Source organism: Lynx rufus, unplaced genomic scaffold, assembly GCF_022079265.1.
Source record: "Lynx rufus isolate CCGP_SWC_20201006 ecotype Redwood Valley unplaced genomic scaffold, mLynRuf1.p SCAF_9, whole genome shotgun sequence".
In the NCBI taxonomy this organism is placed as follows: Eukaryota; Metazoa; Chordata; class Mammalia; order Carnivora; family Felidae; genus Lynx; species Lynx rufus.
This window is the reverse complement of record NW_025814897.1, coordinates 77,891,204-77,907,746: the sequence shown is the minus strand read 5'-3', so window position 1 is coordinate 77,907,746 and position 16,543 is coordinate 77,891,204. Positions and strand designations below refer to the sequence as shown.

Here is a 16,543-nt window from a genome sequence, read left to right as displayed (position 1 = left end):
TTCCTCTTAATTGGCTATGAATCAAGAGCTAACTTTTTTTCATATTCAAGGACAATATATGTCATACCATGTCAACGTTGCCACCAGCAATGTAATTGCTTTTAAAAACAATAAATACCAAGGTAGGGAGAATCATAAAGATAAGACATTTTCCTTGATCTTCCCAAAATATGAAAAAAGGATTATTAATGGGGAAAATGTGAGTAAATGCAGGAGTCTATTCAGGGATCTATCACTTTGTTTTAGTTTACATACATTTCTTTTAACTTTATTGTAGAGAAATGCAACATACCATAGACATAGAATACTGAGGACCAACCAGTATACTGTACAAGAATGCCAGCTAAAGGCATTGCAATCACAGCTCCAGCATATGAACCTAAAGCAGAAGGGAGAATGGGAGGAAGGTAAGTGAAATAAATACAAATTCTGACTTCATCTCACATTTATTGGTTGGCTCCCACTAACACATAGTTGCACACGTAGGTACATGCACACTTGTACCCCTGGACCTACAAATACATATATATATATGTCTACATACACAGCCAGTGATACAGGACTACACAAGTGTATCTGACCTACTTCCCTAAGGCACAAAAGAGGTATAAAAATAAGACTATAATAAAAAAAATAAAGTAAAAAGACTATGATAAAATTATTTATGAATATATTTGAAAACTTAGATGAAATGGATCATCAACTCCTAGAAAAATACAAAACGCAGAAGAGATAGAGGATTTAAGGAGACCAATAAGAATTAAAGAAATTGAACTGGTGGTCAAAAACCTTTCCTCATGTACACACACACACACACACACACACCCCAAATGGTTTTAGAGATGTGCTTTATCGACTTTCGGTTCTTATCCAAGTTGTTCCTAAACTTTTACCTACCATAATTCCATCTGCATGTGGTACTCACCACAAAAGGAGGTGGTTGCCAATCTACTCCTCTCTAGAGGAGGAGCCCATTTGCTCCATATCCCATGACATGCTGGGTAGGTGACGCCCTGTGATGGGGGAAGATATATATATCACCATTTAGGATGCAGGGTAACTGAAAAATAAGCTCATTCCCTTCTCTGAGGCTATCTCCTTCAAATGGGCCCAAGGTATTAGAGAAAGCTGCTACTCACAGCTCTTTGCTAATTCCCTGAAATTTCACCTTAAAAACTTTCAGCCCAGATCAAGTAAGACATGGCTTTTTAGTGACCTGTCCAAATTCTCCCCAACCCTCAAGTATTACTCCATTCATCTGCAACTCTGAACAGCTCAAGAAATGTGGGAGGCCTTTTCATGAGGCATTAAATACAGTGATTCCCAAATATAAGGAATCCATGCAGAAGAAGGTAAAGCTTAGATCCTTGAAGCTCACACTTCCTAAAAGTAGTATCTAGAACTTAAGACCTTTAAAATAATTATCCATTTTGTGTTATTTTGATCCTATCAAGTTTTTCTTTCTTTTTTGGAGAGAAGGGCTTTAATACTTATCTGATTTACCTACTCTCACTATACTTCAGGAGAATTCTGAATTCCCAAAGAATATAGTCAATGAAACGTTTTAGTGAAAACTCAAATCATGATTCGAGTCCAACGGGGACTTGGTATAAAACTCCCAAAAGGTATTAATTCAGGTTATCACCAGGAAAGGACGGACTCAAAAATTCTTATCATAGCACATTAACAAAAGTGTTTGTCCTTTTTATTTTTTTAAGTTAAATAGTCATTAAACATTTCTTTAATACCACTCAATTCTCGAGAAGAGGAGACGAGCAGTCACAGTTGTACTTTAGCATTATTTAAACACAAAATATCTGATTGCCCAATTTTCCAATTTTTAAGCATACTGTGTAGACACAACGTTATAAAATGTGTATTTGTAGATCAAGACAAAGATAGCCTGCTGGTTCTGATTAACATGCCAACCTTAAGATGATGTCATCCTGCGGTTCCATACCTCAACAAGTCCCTGCAATATCCTAACAAAGATGACACACCCATAATGCACTCTGGCTGCTGATGGGATTAGCATATTCAGAGTAGAGGTAAGAAGTATGGCAGCTCCAAAAACCCTGAAAAAGAAAAGGAGTTAGCAGATCTAAATATCTCAGGTCAAGTTAATTAAAAGCAATTTTAAGGTACATTGCTTTTTCCAAAAGAATAAAATGTGTTCTGGACTTGATTGACTAGCCACTACAAATAAAGACCTTGACCATCTTGAAATGTTGTATTATTAAAGCACAAGAAATAAAAGAAAGACTCAAGAAATCCAGTTATATTTACTTGTATTTATTTTCTTCATAGATCTAAGCACAAATTGCAAATATTTGACAAATCATTGTACATGTTTTTGGTTTATATCTCAGTCTACGATGTAAGCTGCTTACGGGCAAGAGGATTTTTTTTTTTCAGGTATACTGTTATATCCCCAATACAGCACAGTGCCTGACACATAGTAGATATTCACTGAAAAGTTGTCAAAAAAATCATAAATGCCTAAATGGGCTTATGTCTCACATTATACAACTATTTTCAACTTTCTTAAAGGCTGCATATACATAAAAATGTTATGAATGGAATTATATTTTAAATACCCCGAGAAATCTCATGATTGGATCCAGCAGCACATGTATTTATAGTGAAAGTAACTATTACTTAGTACGTATTTTTTTCTTTCTTTTTTGTGTGAGTGGGGATAGTGTCTGAGGCACACCTCTAGCTGTGTGCATACACACAATACGTCAGAAAAGAATTGCTTTAGCTATGGTACTCACACCATCTATCTATAAGCAAAAATTCCACTTTGTTTTCAAAATATCTTCCACAATGTTCATACTAAGTAAGAAAGATATTCCCTTAACTGGGTAGCTTTAGAAATATTCTCTTGCAGAGAAGTATGGGAACACACTATCTCTAATGAGCTAATTTGTGCATCCTGTGCAAGTTTTCTCAAGTCGACCACTGAGCCTCGAATTCAGTGAAGATTGTTGCCTCATAGAAGCTCTGATTCTTCCATGGGGCACATTTAAGTGTAAGAGTTAAAGCCTGGAGTTTCTGAAAGGGACCTTGGTCATTATTAATCAGCTACTGAAATTTGAGAAATGACTTTATGAAAGGCTAAAGTGGATCAGCTGTTTTTCTATGAATCATAGATCGGGTCAAATACTTTTGTTTACTTCATGTAACCTAATATCTGCCTGTCCTCAGTGGCTTCTCAGGAGGTAAATATCCTGTTCCATTCTTCCTCTCTGCTGTTTGCTGAATAGGTATCTTTAGGTTTGAGTCAAAGAATGACTTATTTCCTAAATGTCTGTCACAAAAGAGGAACTTTCTATTTCTAAAGATGATTACCCTCATTAAAATGCCACCCATCCAGTGACATTAAACTTCTGCCAAACATGGATTTATTTTTTCAGAAAAGAAATGCAAAATCCCAATGACCTGCCTTTATAAAATAAGAGTCCAAAATTGGTATAAAAATTGATTTAAAATGTATTGTCATTGATTATTACCTTCCAGCTGAAAGAATTTCAACCTCTCTTAAAAATGCAATCCGAACGTGGCTGCGTGCAAACCCCAGGACATTTTGGAGGCTTCCTTTAAGGCTGATAGGAAGCAAGAGAAAAGGTATAGGGCATGTTTCCTGGACCTAGTGGTAAATGGTGCCTGTTTCCAAAGGCCAGTGTGATGCACATGTTTCTACTGCTCTGGAAGTATGAATGTTTTACCTGTGTAACAGGATGAAGGCAGGAAGGGCAAAAGACACTGAAGTTTTGGTCATGTGGGTAGGCTGTCTAGGTCCTGCCAAACTCACTCTGCTGTATCCTGTAGCTGTATCTCACTTTGCTTATTATCCTCCATACTAAAGAGACTGACCCTGCTGCAGGCTTTAAGGATAATGAGAACCAGAGCTACATAATGCGACGGCACTTTTGAAGGTGTTTGTATGAGTTATGCATCTACCCCATTCAGCCCTTCAAAAGAATCCCTTCAAACTGTTGTCCATGAACCAGCTGCAGATTTAAAAATGCAGATTATTAAAAATGCAGATTTTTCACACCAGAGTTTCCAAATCAGACTATGCTGTGAGTGAAGCCTGAAAATCTGTGTTTTAATAAGAAATCCAGGTGATAATTTTGCATGCTAAGGTTTGCCAAAAAACAAACCAACCAACAAACAAACAAACAAACAAACAAAACCACCATAAGGTGTATATCCAGGCTTATCTAATATGTGTGCCTTCTTTTCCAATAATTTTTTGAAAGTATGATGCATGAAGTTTACTTTTTATGAATATAACTTTCAACCATCACTTTCTCCCCATTTGAAGTGTTTTTTTTTTCACATTTATTTATTTTTGAAAGACAGAGTGAGACAGAACGCAAGCGGGGGAGGGACAGAGAGAGAAGGAGACACAGAATCTGAAGCAGCCTCCAGGCTCTAAGCAAGCAGTCAGCACAGAGCCTGACACAGGGCTCGAACCCACAAACCATGAGATCATGGCCTGAGCTGAAGTTGGACGCTCAAGCAACCGAGCCACTCAGGAGCCCCATGAAGTGTTTTAAAATATGGCTGTCTCTAGAAATGTCAGGAGAGATGACTTTTACCCATTCTATAGCTCAGGATTTCTCAACCTCCACACTATTGATATTTCAGGACGGATGCTTCTTTGTTGTGGGACACTGTCTGTGCATTGTATCATGTTTAGCAGCACCCATGGCCTTTATGCACTAGGTGCAGTAGCATTTGTCCCCAAGTTGTAGCAACCAAAAATGTCTACAAAAATTGCAAAATGTCCCTTGGGGGACAAAATCACCCACTAGTAGAACTGAATCAATTATGAACTGTTCATTAAGCATCCATTATAGTTAGACCTAAATCTAATAAATGCTTCTTCACCTTGCTAAACCCCAGGCTAACACTTCACATGCCATAAAATCCATAGCCACTTAACAACCCAATGACATGGATATTATTAATATACCCATTTTATAGATGACGAAACTAAGCCTCAGATAAGTGAGATCATTTGCACAAGTCACTAATCAGTTCCAAGTAGAAGAACCCTGGTTCAAATCTAGTCTGTCTGATTCCAAAGCCAGTAGGTTTTACCACTAGGGTTTTCATCTGATTATGCATACATGTAGTCAGTAATGTGTTTCAGGATTCTAAGTGTAAATTTAAGTAGTAATCTTCACAAACCTACTTGAACTCACGCTACTATTCCTGAAATAAAACACCAATAGATCATTTTCAAAGTTTACTTCTCACTCTCACCCTGAAGAGTGTTTGTAATAATATAATCATGTGGCATGTTTAAATGCTTCCCACTTGCAAGTTCCCATACTATTCCTTTTTCATTATAGTTGCTATTGGATCATGAAAACACATTGACTTTTTTTCTATTTAAAAATGAAATCCATCAGACTTTTCAGAACCTCATCTTCTTTTTAAAATTTTATATAGTTGTTATCCAAATCAATATCCAAGTACTTACAAATCTATCAAAATTCTTGCCCAGTATGAGAAGCTTTCACACCTTCTCTTCCTGTGCTACACACAGCCAAAATTAAAGCAGCCACTTCACTCAACATTCATTTATGCATTCACACTCCAATTCTTTGTGAGACTGTATTTAGAGTAGGGTACTGTGCTGAGGAGGAAAAGGAAGCTAAACCTTACAGAACAATTACTATACTCTCCACCTACATTAATTCATGTAATCCTTACCTCTCTGAGTCACACTTTCTTCTCATTTTACAAATAGGAAAATGGAGACCAGAATTGTGTAAGATAAAAGCAAGCAGTAGAGTGGAGATTGGAATCTAGGGCTCTCTGACATGAAAAGCAATGCTCTTTCACCAATATGGTGCTACTACGCACTCAGGAGAAAACATAAGAATGGCCCTTGGTGTAGTAAGAGAAAGAACGAGACAAGTAGCAAGAGACAGCTTAAGCCAAAGTTCATAACAAATGAACTGCAAATGAAATGAAAAATGTACAAATGTGTACAAATGAAAAGCAAAAGAGGGAAAATACCATTCCAGCTGGGGTGACCAAGAAGCAAGCCCTTCGTAGGGATACTCTCAGGTTGGGCCTTGGAAGATGAATTGTTGAAGGAAGAAGGAAGAAGGAAAAAGGAAGAAGGGAGAAAGGACAAGGAAAAGGAGAAGGAGAGGAAGAAGAAGAGGAAGAAGGTGGAGGAGGAGGGAGAAATTCCAAAAAGAGGAAATGGATCAGCAAAGGTTCAAAAACATGGAAGAGATTTCATTATATATCAGAAACTAGAAACTATTTAAAATGGCTGGGCATGGTGGTACCCTATAGCCTGCGTAAGAGAAGTAAGAACATCAAGGGTGAGATTATGAACAAGGAATTAGTAGAGGGTGTGAGGAAATGCAGATTGAACAAGGAGGGGAAGAGCAGAGTCTGTAAGTCCATGACATCTTGGACATAACGTAGCTTAGAGTGATTAGAGAAGATAATTGATGATCAAGCCCTTAAAGTGAAGTAAACACAAAAGCTGATCAGAATTAAGGGGCAAGGGATTGTTAAGGCCAGGGAGACATAAAGTGATTAGGATCCATGTAAATTTAGGCAAGATGATGGATTGCAGAGGAGCAAGGTGCCAAAGTCACTAATGGTGATAGGAGAAATAGTGACATAAACATGGTACAGAAATTTTTATAAGACTCCAGCTTTGTCATTTAATAACTATGTAACTGGAAAGTTATGTCACTTCTCTGGGTGTCTGATTCCTTGTCTATAAAAAAGGGCAGAGCTGTGTAATGGTCAAGAGCACAGATTCTAAGGCCTGGGTTTGAAGTTTATTTCTGTCATTTATTACTTGAGTGATCTTGAGCTGTTTACTTAACTGACTATGCTTCATTCCTGGTCTACAAAATGGGGACATTAACAGAACCTATGTATTATTACAAGTAAAGCACCCAGAAGAATGTCTGGCATATCATAAGCATTTAAGGGGTGTTAAGATCTGTACAAAGAACTATTAATAAATTACATGTCATAGGACTGCTGTCAGACTAAAAATAATGCACTTAAAAGGCTTAGGCTGGTGCCTGGCACATAATAATAAATCCATAAATGTGAGTCAGTCAAGTAGAAATAATAATAAATAGCCAATGGTTATTGAATTGTTAGTGTATGTCAGTCAGTGTTCTAGATTCTCATTTTAAGCTAACAATAATATCAGAAAGCTGCCACCGCTATCCTTATTTCACAATAGAATAACTACATGCAAGTGAGTTTAAATAACTTGCTACAGTCACATAGATATAAGCGGAGAATTATGGTTTATATTTACTCAGTCTGGTTGTAGATCCTAGATACTTAACTGCTAAGTTCTACGTACTCTAACAGCAGCATAACTAATACTTACACTGTTCTGGCAGCACCAGATAAAATCACAACAACTTTGAAGGACAAAAACTTGCTGAATAACGGATGATAGCAGCAGTGAGGAGGAAAAAAGGATTCTACTCCTGTTCTATTTTCCAAAGTCATTAAATGGATGAGCTTATTTAGAGAGGGTTTTGAATTCCTATGAGCAAAGTCTAGGTTTTAACAGAGAAATGGAAGAAATAGAAGTAAGTATGGAATACAAGTTCCAGAGTATAAAATAGTGATTTTCAGATTTCATCATTCATGATCATCACCTTAGATGGCTTGTTAAAACACAGACTGCTGGGTGCCACAGCTTCTGATTCAGTAGGTATATGCGGGTCCTGAGAATTTGCATTTCTAACTAGTTCCCAGGTGATGCTGATGTTACTTTTCCTGTCTTGAGAATCTTTGGTTTAGCAGGACTATGCTAGCTATTCCCCGAAGACACCACAAAAAGGACACATCTGGGGCAGAGGTGGGGGGACAGGCTTAAAATGGACAGAGGTAGACATAGGTAGAAAAGGGGAGGGTTGCCTTTGACGATAGAGGGGAGTGGCAAGAATGGAATGGAAACACCTGCTGATAGAAATGATATCACTTACAAAATATAAATTGTAATTTGATGGTGGGATCAAGACCAAAAGTGAGGTTCTCTGGCCTAATTTTGACTGCCCTCACTGACCAAATTGACTGAGCAACTGCCATATTTTTCTTGGGGACATAAAAACAGCACAACATAATATTAAGAATAAAAGCTGCAGTTACGGTGTGTGATTTCAAATTCCAACTCTAATTTCTTTCTAGTTATAACTTTGGACAAGTTATTACTTAAATTCTCTAAGCCTTACTTTTTCCATTTGTAAAATGGAAATAATAAGTTTTCACACTTCAAAGGACTATCATGGAGATTAGTTAAGTCAATTATGAAAGAGGACAGTGCCTGGTTCATAGCGTGTGTATGGTTTATAAATATCATCTATCATTACACAGGAATTTCCCAACATTCAATAGAGTTTCCAGAGAATTGTTATTCTTTGCCTTTTTTTTTCCAGAATGTTTTTGCCCTAGTTAAATAGTATTATTTCTATAACAACGGACCCAGAGTTGTTCCGTGTCATCTTGAAATTCTAGCAGCTTAAAGTGTATGAAGACATATACTGAAAATTCCCTCTCCCCTTCTGAAGACATACAGAATTGATTGAACTGCATCAGCCTCTCAGTCTGTGCCTCAGTAGACCATCTAAAATATCTGTCAGAAAAAACAAAACATTTTTTTTAATGTACAGCATTGTCTAAATGAATTATACTTGTCTTAGTATCCCTCCATCCTATCCCTAGTAACCACCCAACACACACACACACACACACACACACACACACACACACACACACACACCTCTTTTTTCAGCTAATCTCCTCTCAGATATTTCTCAAGCACTGTAGATTGCTTTTATAAGACTTAACTCAAGAGATCACATGTTCCCTTACCCCCTGCATTATTTGTGTCTCTTGGGGAACACATTCAGGGTCCTTATCTCACTTCTTCAACCCCTATGATGCTAGCAGAATGCTTTGTAGATAACATGCTCTTAAGAAGTAACAATTCAGTTACTTTTGTAGAAAGACTGTAAAGAGAAGGCAATGATAACTTCCCTTCCTGAGATGTGTGTGATAACAGATTCTTCTTTGAACCTTTGTTATCCCAATATCCTTTTCAATCAATTGACCATTTGTATGTTTTTGAGCTTTTAGTAGGAATGAACTGCTGTTCTTGGTATCTTAATAATCCTAGGAAGCTGAGTTACTCTCACAGAATAACTGTAGGATGGCAGCTATGGATTAGAATTTAGAGTATTCCTGTGGATAAATCCTCACTTGAGATAGTTGCTGAGTTCAAGTATGTGGCCCAGCCTGGCCTCATCCTTAAGTCTTCTAAACAACACTGTAGAATCTCCTGAAACCAACTGCCATTATACTTTATTTATTACAGCATCCTCATCAGCCTTTGAAACCACTCTTTCTAAAGCTCTGCTTTCATAACTAAATTAGATGGTGATGTTTCAGAGATGACATATTGTCCTCCTGAAGAATCCTACCATTTTTCAATATTTAATATAGTCGTGTATATTGTATGGTGCTTGATAATCATTGGTTTGTTTGGCTTGATGTTCCAAGAACAAACATAAGCATTGAACATATTTTTGGTATCTCAACAGAAGGAAATCTATACACGTAATATTCATGTGAGTTTCATGATCTCTAGCACTGGTTTCAACTTTGACACATAATTGCATCTCATAGTACTGCTGCCCTGAAAGCAGTTTCCACCATAATAGGCTTTCCAGATTTACCCTCTGATTAGAAGACTTGTGTAAAAACCAAACTCATGCAAAAAAAAAAAAAAAAGCTTTAAATTATTCCACAGCCATGTTCTTTCCTATGGACCTAGCCCAGCACTAAATAATACAGTGAAATTTTTTAAGACACTGTTAAAAAAATGTTTTAAGGAACACACGGCAAAGGTATTTAACAGGAGAAATGTGTTTAGAAAAGAAGCACATCCTTTGAAATTAGACATACTGGGGTTGATACCCCAGCTCTTCCTCTTACCAGCTAGTAATATTTGAGGAAATAATAGCTATTCTGTGTTCAGTTCTCTCACCAGTAAAACAAGTGTTAAGAATGTCTGCCTTCCAGAGTCTCTATGAGGAAGAAAGATCATGTATATAAAAAGTTTAGTGACACATGTATTTAGTATTCTATTCAATTTCAATTTCATCTGCCTCCTGAAATGGGGAACTAAGGCAATTACAAAAACAATTAATAACTCATATCCTCTCTCTTCCTACCCCAATACAAATGTACTATTTAGGGAGAGGTTGAAACTTTATCCCTGAATGATCTACTTCACATTGATGGAAAAGCTTTTCTGATATTCACTCAGGCCTGTCCATTGTACATGGTTAGAGTGTCTCTTCCATATTTCCATTCATTTGGGCTGGTTTTATTTTTCCCCACATTAATCTAAAAGCTAGATTTCTAGACTCTCTTTACAGGGAAGGAGAAGGCTGTCCTCTACTCCATCATATAAATTAAGCAATCGTGTTACTGCTTGACCTCAGTAGGCCTATGCTGCTTTCCAGGTTCATTTTTACAATTTTTTTTTGTCTTTTGAAATTTCATTGTGGGTTTTTTCAGGGACATTTTCAATGTTTCTCAATAGGTTAAGTGCTAAATTTAATGACATCAAATAGTAACGTAGTTTATTTGAGAATGTTTTAACGAATGGCGATTATAGAGTAGAAATGTAAGACTCTATTCAATATAGGTAACCAATTACACATTTGTAAAAGTAAGCTGACTTCTGATTTATATTGTCAGGTTTGTTTTGTTTTGTTGTTTGCTTTATAATCCATGTCAGTCAAGAAATTCACTTAAGGTCTGATGCACCACTTATTCCAAGTAAAGGTGAATAATGTATAGTCAAATAAATATTATACTTCACATCAAAAAAACAATTTATAGAAATAAATTTCCCCAAATAAACATTTTCCATGTTTAATATATTATTTTACTTTCTGAATTATAAATCTAGGTTCTATAGAATATCACGTAGTATCTATATCAATATATGTAATCTCAGGCAATATATTCATGTCAGTACTACACCTAAAAACTAAATCATCATTGAAAATTCTGGCAAATTACAAAAAAATTTTCTGCAATAAACTAAACCATTAATTTCACTTAACAAATAATCAAGCCATAGAGTTATTAAGTAGATAAGTATTGCCGAACTTTAAATTCCAAACAGTAGGCTGAATCTCAACTAGCATATTTCATTTTGCCTAAAGTCATTCTCCTTATAATGGACAGTTAAAGTCCTACCTGAAAAACCCACTCAAGTGTGAATATAAGTCAGAGATGGGCGTCAGTAACTGGGCCAAGAAAAAAAAGGCAAAGAAATGAAAAATCTGAACATTTCAATGCCTTAAGAACAAGATTAGAAACTGATGGGTGCTCTCCATTTCTCACAGAACATCTTTATAACCTCTGTGAAATAAAATAAGGGCCATTTGCTTATTAACATTGTTTTTAGGGGCGTCTGGGTGGCTCAGTCGGTTGAGCGTCCAGCTTCGGCTCAGGTCATGATTTCATGGTTTGTGAATTGGAGCCCCGCATTGGGCTCTGTGCTGACAGCTCAGAGCCTGGAGCCTGTTTGGCATTCTGTATCTCCCTCTCTCTCTGCTCCTTGCCCACTCGTGCTCTGCCTCTCTCTCTGTCTCTCTCTTTCAAAAATAAATAAACATTAAAAAAAAGATTGCTTTTAAAAATGATAAACTACTTGAAAGCTACTTAAAATTGTTGTTTTCCTCATGATTTCCCCTGCAGCAAATGACACACTAAAATGAATTTAATTTGCCTATTTTCAAGTTAAAACCTAATTTCTACTTGTTTTTCCTCTACTTGTTACAACACATACACACACACACACACACACACACAATTCTTTGTCTTCCAGTGTGAAATGATCATATTCTCTTACACAGAATAATTTTAAGAACACTGGTGTGTGTGCATACATGTGTGTGCACCTGTGATCACATACATGTGTGTATGTATGTGTGGTAGGAGGCTCTGCATTACTAAACAGATTCCCCAAATTGAAAAGCATATAGTACCCTGATACAGAAATGTTTGGAAAAGCAAATGCATTTGCTGAAAACGTGCATCACCCGCTGTCTGATGATTAATATTCAGTGTGGTCCAGAGTGAGTTAGCTGTGAAATCCTCAGTCATATTATTCTCTCTGCCCCCCAGCCACAAACACCCTCACCTACCAAGCCCACCCCACAAGGATTTTCCTGGAAGAGATGACAGGAACACTGGTGACCTGTCACTCCTACAGATGCTATCCATTTTCCCAGAATCAATCAATCCATTTCCATTTGGGCAGTGGCTTATCCCTTAACAGGGAACTAGTGTTCCTCACCCCAGGTGTGGCACTAATCCTTTCCTAGAGGGTCTGTAAGAATAGACTGATTCAGGCTGTTTAATCTATTTAATATAATCAAATCAGGGCTCAGGCGCCTCCCTTTGTCACATCTGATGCTCCGGTCCCATATTTAAAAAGGAATACACAAGCACAAGCCAGCCCTCTGGGTCCCTTGGTACATCATTAAGTTGTAAAAATGACTTCATCACTCATGACAGAGAAATGAGACAGCCCCAACAGTGGCATATGGCAGCGGGAGAATCATTCTACCAGCTGCCCACCTGACTCTCTCCTCCCTCAAAATCACGTCCCTCCCCTCTAGAGGCTGCCTCTGCACTGCAGTAGGTTGGATGTGGCAGCCGCAGGGGAAGCCAGAGCTAGAAAGGGTGAGAGGAGAGAATAGAAAGAAAGAGAAGCTCAAGCCAGCAAACCACGTGCAAGCCCTTAGGGACCCCTCCCCCTCTCAATCCATCTATTTGTCTTGTGCAAAGGGTATTTTCTTTTGTCAGAAAAAGGAAGGTCTCTTCCGTGTTGTCCCAGACACATAACCTAGAGAACCCACAATAGGAAGGTGGCGAGATGCTTGATAGGCTGCTAAATGAGTGAAATAGAGTCACCTCTGGCCCTAAAGGACTGGATGATGACAAACCATTTCCACCGCAGTAGGATGGTGGTTTCTTGCAGCAGCTTTATGTTCATAGTCTGAATTATTTTCTCACACAAAAGGAATTTGCAAATGTTTTTCACTGGAAGGGTTCATGAACCCCTGCTTGCAATAGAGGTAGCAATGGACAGGTAAGTAGAGGAGAAAAAATGGTGATGGATGATAGGTAGACAGAGAACGTTTGTATATGTGCTTGGTAATGATGCTTAAGAATTCATTTCCAATGCTTATTCCAGTAAATAAAGTACATGTTCAGTGTTTTATTTCTGTGAAAGAAAAAGAATAACACCTGTAAATTGTTCCTTTCTGGGCTTAAAACATGAAGATGTTGAGTTTAAAATATCTTCACTCCTCTTTTTCTGAAAATCCCTCCCACATGAGAATTTTTCAGAATCAGGCCAGTCAGAATGTTTACCTAAAGTATACCAGATTTCGTTTTTATAATTGCAAATTCAACATTAGGTAACAGTTTTAAAATCCATGCATTTGAATTTGTAGATTTTTTCAGTATAAACCACTCTCTCTTTTGGTATGAATTAAGTTGTATCAGTCAAAATCCCAAGGAAAAATCCCTTCTTTTTTGCAGACAAAAGGTCTAAAGTACCCCACCTCTCCCCCCACCCTCAGTCATGCTCAAACCTCTATAATCTTGCAGGAGCTCACACTGCCAAAGGGCTAGGTAGGGAGAAAAAGTTCTAAATACTGCTTTCTCCTATAGACAATCACAAGTCGTTTGTTTAAGTCGTTACCAAGTTTGGGTTTTGTCTTTTGCAAAGAAAAGAGCAGAATCATTCATATGGATTCGGGAATCTGTACACACACACACACACACACACACACACACACAAATGCAGTATGTTTTTCCTACCACCAAAATCTAAGGATCCCTTGGGCTTGCTAAAGACTTCTCCTTCTAATTCTTGGATTTCTGTCCTGGATTTGGGGCATTATAGATTGTAGGCACTCACTGAGAGAGCAGATGGCTCAGCTTACTGCTGAAAGTGAACTTTGTGGTGAAGCACAAGGTATCAGGCAGAGATGTTAAATTTCAGTGTAAAGATAGACTAAGGTCATGCATTCCTGCACACCTGAGTTTTAGTCCCAAACTCTTGGTGATCTTGTGATCCCTGATTCTCTGTTTCCTTTCCTGGTCTCTAAATGAGAAGATTGGATTAGATGACCCTTATTCCGCTTTACTATGGGCTCTTTCTGTTAGCCAAAGTCCACTGTTCAATCTCTTAATTCAAATAAAGAGCTTCTTTTTTTCCTTAGCAAAAGTCAGGCTAGAAAGCCAGGAAATACCTGAAAAGACAGTGTTGCACCAGAATCAGACACTATTTAAATAAAGGATAGGCGTAGGGGGAAATAAATTGTAACTATCAACAGAGAAGTCTACCCTCAAACTTAAATGGATTTCTCTAAGTGTATTTATAATGCCTGACTAGAATTCAAAGACTGAATGCGCTGAATTACTAGCACTGTCTATACCATTGGCCGAAAAGCTCTTTTAAGAGAGTCCTTCAAATGAGATGTAAGGCATTTTCAGTGAACAATAATTTTAGCTGTAAATAATGTGTATGGAAAAATAATTTTAAAGGTGCTTAAGACAGATTTAAACACGAGTAGTACTGAATGGCCATAAGACATTATTTATTCTTTCATTTTCTTCTGAAGTCAGGACGTTATTAATAATAAATGGTAACAGCCAACAATTACCGCGGGCCAGGCACTTCTAAGAACATTACACGGATTCTCTTACTTAGCGGTCATGATACTCATATCAGGTAAGTAGTTTGATTAATCCCCTTTTACAGAAATATAAGCTGAAGCTCAGAGTTGTTGAATAATGTTTTATGTCATTCAGTTATTAAATAGTACATTCAGGAGTCTAAACCCACATGGTTTGTGCTTAGAACCTGTATCTTAACCACTATACCATACTGCCTTTAAAAATTTTTTTAATCCCAAACACTTTTATTCAACAAGTGTCTGTCATGGGCCAGGCACTCTTGAAATGCCAGGGATATAGCAGGAAGAACTACATGGACACAACAGCCTGCTGTCATGGAGCTTACATTTTAATGGAGAAAACAGATAAGTAAAATACCTGTATGACCGCTGGCAATAAGTGCTCTGTAAAGAACCAAATCAGCATTGGAAGATCAAGAGGACAGGAGCAGGAGAGAGAAAATTTTTAAATAGGTTTAAATAATATTGCCCCTAGACAGAAAGGATAGCCTTTGTGAAGACAATATCGGCCATGAAAAACATAACGTTGACCAAATATTCTTTGGTAAATCTGGCCATCTTTGGTTATGTCTTTGGTCAAAATTCTGTTGTGTCTCCTGTTAAGTACTTGACTAGGTTCCTCACCAGTCCATATGCAAGATAAAAAATAATCCTTAGCAATTCCACATTTGTAATTATCCGGATTACTGCAAGACCATGTCTTGGACTGTTTAAAGGTAAAATGAATTTGTCCCCGATGCATTTTTATCCGTGTAGTAAGTATGTTCTCATCTAAAAACACCACAGATTTTGTAAGGATTCCTCCTTGGCTTCCTCACCCCAAAGCCCTCCATGGAGGTGACTAAATTTTCATGCCCACAATGTGCAATAGCCCTTTAAGACAAAGACAAAGGAAAACATGATGCAAGAGTCCTTTCTCTCCCCTTGACTCCCCTGGCTTTGTCTCTCAATGAGGAGGAAAACAGGAATACTTGAAATTTGACCAGAAAGGGACCAAGTATCTGTATTCTGACCAAGGGTGTTGCTGCTTTTGTTTAAAGCACAAAATGGAGAGGCAAAATCACTGCTCTGGGTTTTTCATTGAGAAATTTGCCAGGGGGCGTAGCCAGGAGCTCTTCTCTCTAGAGGAGCAGTCTCCACACACCTCAGTTCCTCTACTCTAGTCCTGCCCATGACTGTGATGACAAACACTTTCCAAAGGGAGCTTCTTTTATACCTAGACAGACAGGACTCTATCCCCATACCCACCCCCCAAGGGAAATCTTGTTCTACTATTAGATGATCTATAGGGAGAGGCTTATGTGAATGGGCACGCCATATCTGTAGGTGGAAAACTGGTCTTGCTGGGTTGTTTTTACTGTTTTTGAAAAGGTAACATCATAGGAAATGTACATCTTTCAAACCAATTATAAAAGTCTTTCAGATTTTATGTTTAAAAAAATTTTTCCAAAATAAAATTCCATGTCCATAGGACTACGTGGACATTTACCAACATATTAACAATAGGGTCTCGGTGTGATTAAATTATTTATGATTTTTATTACATTTTATTTTTTATATATTTTTATTACCTATTATACAGTAGTTTTCTCATCAGAAAAGAAAATGTTATATATCTTTTAGACCTGTTTTCACAGAAAATTTCCACTGTATTTGTAATGTTTTGTTATATTTTTTAAATGAAGCAAATATGTCAAAATCCTAAGGTCTGATAAGGAAGTTACTCT

General features: G+C 37.4%; 1 protein-coding gene across 1 annotated transcript in view; it reads right to left on the bottom strand.

Moving 5' to 3' along the window:
• Nucleotides 1-16,543, bottom strand: part of SLC17A6 (solute carrier family 17 member 6) — a 38,426-nt gene that overhangs the window by 15,017 nt on the left and 6,866 nt on the right. Inside the window, exons 4-6 of the mRNA XM_047071920.1 lie at nt 1,961-2,075; nt 926-1,013; nt 293-379 (exon numbers count right to left, since the gene is read on the bottom strand). Of these exons, the coding sequence (XP_046927876.1) occupies nt 293-379; nt 926-1,013; nt 1,961-2,075 (290 nt within the window). The remainder of the gene's footprint in view (nt 1-292; nt 380-925; nt 1,014-1,960; nt 2,076-16,543) is intronic.